The sequence below is a fragment of the Emiliania huxleyi genome (assembly GCF_000372725.1).
Source record: "Emiliania huxleyi CCMP1516 unplaced genomic scaffold EMIHUscaffold_287, whole genome shotgun sequence".
In the NCBI taxonomy this organism is placed as follows: Eukaryota; Haptophyta; order Isochrysidales; family Noelaerhabdaceae; genus Emiliania; species Emiliania huxleyi.
The window spans coordinates 68,095-75,974 of record NW_005199878.1 but is presented as its reverse complement, the minus strand read 5'-3'; the positions used below and the strand labels follow the sequence as shown (position 1 = coordinate 75,974).

At 66.9% G+C, this 7,880-nt stretch overlaps 2 protein-coding genes across 2 annotated transcripts; both read right to left on the bottom strand.

The window, feature by feature from the left end:
• Positions 1-1,701: 1,701 nt before the first annotated feature.
• EMIHUDRAFT_239366 (hypothetical protein) lies at positions 1,702-3,197 on the bottom strand (the record flags this gene model as incomplete). The annotated part of the gene is made up of 5 exons (XM_005776013.1): positions 1,702-1,753; positions 1,828-1,921; positions 2,513-2,684; positions 2,938-3,020; positions 3,116-3,197. 5 exons carry the CDS (start codon positions 3,195-3,197, stop codon positions 1,702-1,704), a joined length of 483 nt encoding a protein of 160 aa, XP_005776070.1.
• Positions 3,198-4,480: 1,283 nt separating this feature from the next.
• Positions 4,481-5,007, bottom strand: EMIHUDRAFT_367985 (hypothetical protein; the record flags this gene model as incomplete). The annotated part of the gene is made up of 1 exon (XM_005776012.1): positions 4,481-5,007. The coding sequence occupies one exon, from the start codon at positions 5,005-5,007 to the stop codon at positions 4,651-4,653; it is 357 nt and encodes a 118-aa protein (XP_005776069.1). The 3' UTR covers positions 4,481-4,650.
• Positions 5,008-7,880: the final 2,873 nt, after the last annotated feature.

The following is a 7,880-nucleotide window of genomic DNA, read 5'->3' as shown; positions in this document are numbered from 1 at the left end:
TTGTCATCGGCGCGGACAACGTCACCTCGCGAGACAAGCACAACTTGGGCGCGCGCGGCACCGTGGTGAACTGGCTCAACACGGTCGCCGCCGCCTCGTGGCTCACGAACGTGCACGACCGCGACATCGCTGAGCACTTTGCCGGCGACCTCTACCTCAACGACAAGGTGCTCTTCGCAAACGGCTGGAGCGACAAGCCTGGGCTGCGGCTCGGCGATGAGGGCCGCGTGGCCAACGCACGAGACATGGCGTGCACCCTCTCGCTGCTCGCGTCGTGCGCCCACTGCCACGCCGAGACGGGCGGGGGCGGCGAGGGTGGGGGCGGCGACGGTGGTGACAGCGGCGGCGGCGGCGAGGGCGGTGAGGCCGACGGCGGCGGCGAGGGCGGTGGCGGCGGGGGCGGGGGCGGAGACGGCGGCGGCAGCGAGGGCGGCGGCGAGGGCGGCGAAGACGGGGTGGCGGCGGCGACGGGCGTCGCCGCCGCGATCGACGGGCGCTTTGGATTCACGCTGCTCAACATCGGCCTATCCAACGACGGCATCGTCCACCCGTCGAAAATCCCTTCCGCCCTCGACATCGACGCGGCACAGGCGATTGCGCTCCGCAACCCCCGCGTCAGCCAGCAGCTGCGCGAGACCGGCCGCGTCACCTTCGAGCTCACCTACCTCATCCAGGAGCATGGCCAGGTCGCCTCGGTCATCTGCTCGTGCTCGACGCATGCCTCCTCCGCCGGCGCCTTCGAGGCTGAGGGTTGCGCGCTCTTCGCTGCTGCCCGCGACCTGTCCGCTCCCCCACCCCTATCCCGCCGCACACCTCCCCCTCCACTCCTCCCTCACCCACCTCTCCGGAGTAGGGCGCTGTTCCAGGGCGAGGCCCCGCCAGACCTCATCCAGCTGAAGGCACGCGGGAGCGGAGGGGGAGCCGCGGCGCGGCAGAGGCGCTTGACTGCCGGCTATGCCCGTTAGGTTCTGCTGGACGGCGTGGAACCGGACGGCCTCTCCCGCGCATTCAAGGATTTTCACAAGACCGGGCGGCAGCATTCGATCTCTTACTTTAAAGAGTTTGAGATGTCGGGGCAGGTGTACGAGCGTTTGGGCCCCAAAGTAGGGGCTGAGATCTGCCTGAGATTCCCCCCCCCCCTCGCCTCCAGGCAGCGAGGGCGCCTGTCTTCGCAAGCGCCATCGCGCGACAGGCGCCGCTCGCGCGCGACGTGAGGTGCCCCGCGTGCGGCCACCTGTGGACGCCGGATGAGGCCGTGCGGGTGCTTGGCCCGGAGCACAGGGCGGCGACCGTCGAACTGCGGATGTGGCGTTGCAACCCCGACGCGCTGTGCAGCCGCCCCTCGCAGCGCCGCCTGGGGATCCGAAGCGCGCCGGCGGACGCGGTTTGCCCGACGTGCGGGCAGACGTTTCACGGCACCTCAGCTGAGCGCAGCCTGGCCCGGCACCAGGGCGAGGTCGCAGGCATACCCCGGAGCGCGAAGTGCATCGCCTTTGAACGAGACGCCGCGGCGGCTCAGGCAGTGCGAGATGCGGAGCGACGGGGTTGAGACAAGAGAGATGCTCTGCTCTGTGCGCGTGTGATCCCCGTGTCCGTGTGTGCATGTATCTCGGTGCATCTCGGTGCACGACGGGGCTTTGCGCTTTCTCATCGACTCTCATCCACGCGGCGGCACACACGTTTGACTAGTTGCAAAAAGTCTCACGTGGAAAACCACAAAAACTGCGAAAACGCTGTCACGGCCAGCTCGGCACTATATCTACTCAAAAAAAGTCACACATTTTGACCTCGGAGAGCCGCGCAGCGGGCCGCGGGTTGGGGGCTGACCTCAAAATGTGCAGCAGGATTGCGTCGAGCTCGAACTCGAGCAGGCCACCCTGTGCCGAGCCGCTCGGCCGATCCCACTGCAGCCGATCAAGGCCTGCAGGGCGAGTCCACTGGTGGCGTGAGATTTGCGCCGATTAGGAGCTCGTACACGACGACTCGGCGCTCGACGGGCATAGCACGGAAGTTCCACGGAAAAATAACGCACGAGCCCTCAGCGGAGCTGGCAATAGGAGCGCACCACACACCTCTCCTTAAAATCCCTGTGTGGTGGCGGCGTGCCGTCCTCCCCCATCCCTCTCTTGGGTTGTCTGTTTTCTTTCTTTCTTTTTTTAGGACCGCCGCCAGCGGCGTGGCGTGGAGCGGTTGTGAGCATCCCTCCGGGGGCCCCTCTGCGCCGGGGAGGCGTTGTTGGAGGCTAGGACGCAAGCGTCCGTCGCCCTTTTCAAACTCGGGGGGCCCACTCCGCTACGCTCCGACCCGAATTTGGAGGGCCTAAAAGTTTAAGGTGTTGCTGCGCAAAAGGGGTCGGACACAGGGCGCAGCTCATGCTAAGTAAGAGCTAGAAGGGGAGCTAGAGATAACGACTACCCTGTCCCGTTATTGCGTACACCAACACCACAAAAGCAACAAAAACAACTCTCTCTCTCCTGTCCTCAGACAGACCGCTCCGGGGGTCCACAACTACCGTGTCCCTCGACTAGCTGCCGGAGCGCGGGGGGAAAGCGCTTTGGCGTCGAGCCGAGCGGCTTGAACGCGCGCAGCTCCGCGATCATCCGCCGCTTCGACTCCATCTCCCGCTCGTGCGTCAGCTGCTGCTGCGCGCGCCGCTTCGCCCAACCAGAGTAGTTTCCGCGGCTCTGCGTCAGCTGGCGCGCCGCCCCGCTCACGTGCAGCGTGTCGGTCGCAACCTCGTCGGGCGAGGTGAGCCGAGGTGAGCCGAGGTGAGCCGAGGTGAGCCGAGGTGAGCCGAGGTGAGCCGAGGTGAGCCGAGGTGAGCCGAGGTGAGCCGAGGTGAGCCGAGGTGAGCCAGGGGCCGAGGTGGGCCGAGAGAAGAAGTGCGGGACTTGGTTGCGAGAGGTTGTGCGGGGTGGCCGCCTCGTCGAGGAAGACGCGGTCGTGCGAGACGACGACCGCCATCCGCTGCTGCCACGTCGGCGAAGTGGAGAGCTCCCTCGCGAGCCACAGCACCGCGCCTGCTCACAGGGGAGGAAAGGGGGGGGGGGGGAGGGGAAGCTCACAGGGGGGGGCGCCGCCTCTCCTCGCCCTTTGGCTACGAGCTGCCCGGGACCTGCGCCACAGCCATCGGACGGCACGCCGTGACTTGCCCGCTGCTGCCGGGGACGCGGATCGATATCCCTATGCCGTTTCATTAAGGCGGGCTCGGGGTTCTTTTTGCGGGCACCTCTCGTCGAATGTCGAAGGCTGCCACGCCGACGCCGCCACCGTCCCCGTGAAGACCGCGGCGACCGGCTGAGCGGTGCAGCCGGCCGGCAGACGTGTCGGCCCTGCCTGTCGCGAAGGTGCGGACCTGAGACATTGTTCAACCCGTGTGCGCAAACCTCGATGGGACACGACTACCCGCGGCACGGAGAGGCGAAGCAGGTTTCTCGCCGCGCGCTTATACACTTGCGCCGACCCATTTTCTCTACCCGCCTTGCCGCCAGCGCAACCGCTGCCGCGTCAACCTCCCGACACTCCCCACCCAAACCGCACTCCTCAGATGAAGATCATTGCCGGCGAGCCCCGCAGCCCTATCTTTGGCTGCATGCTCGACGCGATCGTCCACAACGTGAAGCAGCGCGTGCGGCCCAAGTCCTCCTTTGGAGAGCTCGCAGTCTCTGGGCCAGCCCTCCTGCAGGCCCCGAGAGCCAGTCAATAGATTCCCGCTGCACCCCTGCCCCGCACCCTGCCGCGTAGCCAAGCGGTACCTCACCTCCTCGTGGCCATGCGCTGGTTAGGCATGCTTCGCGGCGGACCCGGCCGTTTCGCGCGCCACCGCGGTCACCTACTGGGACACGCGCATGGCTGCCTGGCCCTTCACGGGTGAGGCACTTCACTTACTAGTCGTCGTTTGCCGTGCCCCGTCCCACACCCTCAGCGAGGACGCGGTCGAAAGTGGCGCTCACACGGCGACCTTGCCATCAGGCATGCGCACCAACTCGACGGTCCTTGCCTACGAGGCGCCGGTCGACGGCCAAAAGCACTTTTGGGGCATCGACACAAAGTCGGAGACCTATGCCGACGCCTTCAAGGCCGGCCACGTCTACTCGGAGGAGTGCGCCCTCTAACGAGTGTGACTCACTCTGGGACGGGCTCAGGGCCGGGCGCACGACAGGGGGGGGGCATTATATTTGCGGAGAGGGAGGGTGCACGAGGGCTGGCGTGGCTTGAGAAGTGTTAAAGCCGTATAGCGTATATGAGAGTACGTTATATACTCCATCTCCAACGGTAGGTGTGAGTCAGATGAGACGCCAGACTTCCATGTGGACGATCAGTGCCTCACTCTGTGGTACCGTGATCCGTGCATGGATCCGTGTCAGAGAGTGGAGAGGACCGCACAGCATCGAGCATGCCGTTCTGCGTGCAAAGAAAATCCCACAGCGTGTAAATGTGACAGATAGAGGTAAGACCTAAGAGGATATAAGAGAGGCGAAACACAGTCAGAGTATACACACGAGACACGTCACGCCCACACGCCGCGGCCCGCGCAGAACCGGCGCCTCCGGGGGACACACGACCTGCCCGAGACATAACAGGTCAACATACAGTACGGCGCGGAGCCGCGGTGGGCTCAAGCGAGAGTGCTCCAGAGCCTCCGAGATCTCATGCACTCAACACCGTGACCGCTGCAGCTCCGAGCTCGTCGTCGATTTGACTCAGCATGGCCTTGACTGCGGCGTTGAAGCCCTCTGGCCCACTCACCACGACGCGATGCGGCTTCTGCATCTGCGACAGCTCCGCCCGCACGAGCTCCGGGCTGAGACGCGCATTCACGCAGACCGCGCTGTCCACCGTTGCAAAGGCCGACGCGACGTCCACGTCCGCCACGTCTGGGAAGGGAGCCGCCGCCGCCGCGTGCGCCGGCGTGACCAGCACCGTGCAGCGCGCCAGCGAGCCATCCTTGCACCAGCCGGCGAGCTCCGGCACGAGAAGCGCGTCGTCGGAGCGGCACGAGTACATCACGTGCACTGGCGTATTGGTGATGGGAGGGCGGGGTCCGAAGCAGCTCCCCGCCCTCGCATGGTGCAGCACCTGCGGCACCGCCACCACGCCCGTCCCAGCCACGAGCAGCAGCACGCTCGCGTGCTTGCGGTTGATGTACTGCTGGTCGAGGGACAGGCTCGGCACGTGGAGCGTCTTCATCGGCCGCGACAGCCACACCACGGCGCCGGCTCCGCCCCCCGCTGCCGCGGCGGTGCCGGCCGCCGCCCCCGCCCCCGCCGCGGGCGGCGGTGCGGAGACGGAGTGGAGCCAGCGGGTGGCGAGGCCGGGCGGGTCGAGGTAAACCTTGATGAGGATGTCGCAGCGGCCTTGCTCCCACTCGTGCGCCGTCGAGACGGGCGTGTAGTCCCGCTCCACCCACGGCAGAGGCCCCTCGTTGTTGGCCGCCTCGCCAACCTCGGCGAGCAAAGTCGTGTGCCACGTCTTCGACCAGACGGTCCGGCCGCCGCGCCCCTTTCGGATCGGACTGCCGCGCTCGCCGTCGTCGGAAGTGAAGTGGTACACGGCCGAGTGCTTGGAGACGGGCGTGACGGCTCGCAAGCTCCACCGCGCGTAGCCCTGCACGCGGTCCTGCGCGCACGAGATCACGCGAGATGAATCGAGATCACACGAGATGAGCCGAGATGGTCCGCAGCAAACGGTCCTGCACGCAGCCGGCCTCGCCCCCCCGCGCGGCGCGTGCGTCCCCCGCAGCGTCCGAAAGCAGCTCCTCCACCTGCGCCTGGAGGCTCTCCTCGCGCCGCCCCCGCGGCTGCAGCGCGCAGACCGCCCCTCGGAGCCGCTCGATGTCGGCGGCGCGCCCCATGCCCGCAAGGACGCGCGCCTGGCCGCAGCAGCGATCTCGGGCGATCTCGGGCGATCTCGGGCGATCTCGGGCGATCTCGGCAGGTCCCTCGCCTGCTCGACCAGCAGCCGCAGCGAGGGGATGTGCTCGAGGCTGAGCTCTGCAGCTGGGCCCGCGGCTGCGGACAGCGCCTCGAGAGCCTGGTCGCCAAGCCCGTCCCTCTCATTGTGGCGATTTCATTCTGATCAAGTACCACCACTCTTCCTCGAGCGCCTTGTCGCCGAAGCCGGCCGCCGCGAGCAGCTCGGCATACTCCTGCACCAGCTCCTGCAGGCTGTCGGCGCTCTCCTCGGTCGGCTCCGCCTGCGCCTCTGCGTGAGCGCGCGCCACGTCCTCGCGCATGCCGCACAGGGCGAGGTTCCACTTGCTCTCCTCCCGCGCCTCAGTCCGCACCCGCAGCCGCCTCGCCCGCGCGAGCCGCGCAACCATGTCTGCGTCGCCGAGGCTCGGCACGCGCCCGCTCGCGCGCTGGACGACCTCCGCGCTCGCGGCGAGGTCGCACCGGCGCGCAAAGATCTGCTCGGCCTGGTCGTCGACCACGAGGACGTTGGGCGCGTTGGAGCAGTTCCCAAGGCAGCCGGAGGGCCGCACCGCCACGCCTCCGACACTCCGCGACAGCTCCTCGATCTCGAGGAGCACCGCCTCGCCGCCCGCCCGCCGGCACGGTCCCGCCTGGCAGACGAAGACTCGCGCCGAGCGCTCCAACTCCTCGATGCCGTCGTCCGCGCGGATGACGCCTTCGCTGTCCTTTGGCGCGTAGATGAGCGGGCCGTTCTGAAGCTCGACCTGGTAGGGCGCCGTCTGGCCAGGAGGCCAGCCGTCCTCACGGTAGTGGAGCGCGACGATCGTGCCTCGCTTCCACTGCGTCGCGGATGTCTTGCAGCGCACGCGATCGCCGACCGCGAAGCGAAGGCTCATGCCCAGCGAGGCTCTGCACACGTCCAGCACGGCGGCTGAGAAAAAAAGTGGAGTACATTGCTACCGTTACGGAAAGCATGCGCGACGCTGCCTCTTTGCACCGCTCGCTCGCGGCTGCGGGAGACATGGCCGCCGATGCGGCTCGCACTCGCTCGGCGGGCCTCCGTCCCACAGCCGCCCGGGCGTGCCACGGGTCTGCCTGGCGCTGCGCTGCTCGCACGCTGCACTGCACAAAGCTGCGACAACAAGGGGAGGCTCCTGAGCTTGAGCGTTGAGCAGTGCAGCTGCGGGCGCTCGTGGGCGGCTGTGCAGTGGTGAGAGTGCCTGATTGGAGGCGAGCTGGTGCTGCGCCAGGGTGCGCAGCATGCGCTCTTGCTCTGTGCTGAGGCATGCTGGCTGGCGCCCAACACAATGCCCTGGATGCATTGCTCCACGCCGTGCTGGCTGGTGCAGTACTGCCAGTGCGCCGACTGGCGCGCAGGGTGCGCGTCGCCGCGCGTGGCACGGGTGGCTCGAGAGGCGCGGCTGTCGTTCAACCCCGCGGCGCATGTGCGCCGCGGAAGCTGCTCGACAGGCTGCGGGCATCGCTGCGGCAGAAAGCGCCCGCCCTCTGCTTTGCTTTCGCCCGCGTTTTACGACAACTTTCGGTTTATCATAGCCGCCGAACTTTACCTCGCTGTTTCTTTATAGGCGTCTCGCAGCTGCGTATTCTCGTATTATCTTCGAGTAGTTGCGTGGGGGCGGTATGTATTCTCGTATCAGTAGTTAGTGTCGTGTCCACTAGCTCCGAGTAGAGGGGGCGTCCTTGCAGTTAAGGGGAAACCTGGTACGCGGGGCTAACCCTCGGAGAGTATTCTTTAGCTCCGAGTAGAGGGGGCGTTCCGCAGCTAGGGGAAACCCAAAGCGCAGAACCAACCCTCGGAGACCCGTGTTATGGCCCTGCGAACGCGCACCCCCGGGGCTAGGGCTTTCTTGCCCGCAACCCGATGCCGAGCGTCCGGCCAACTGGGTGCGCTTCTTAGCTCCCCGGTCCTGGGCGTGAGGTTGATGACCGCACTCCAAGTGCTCC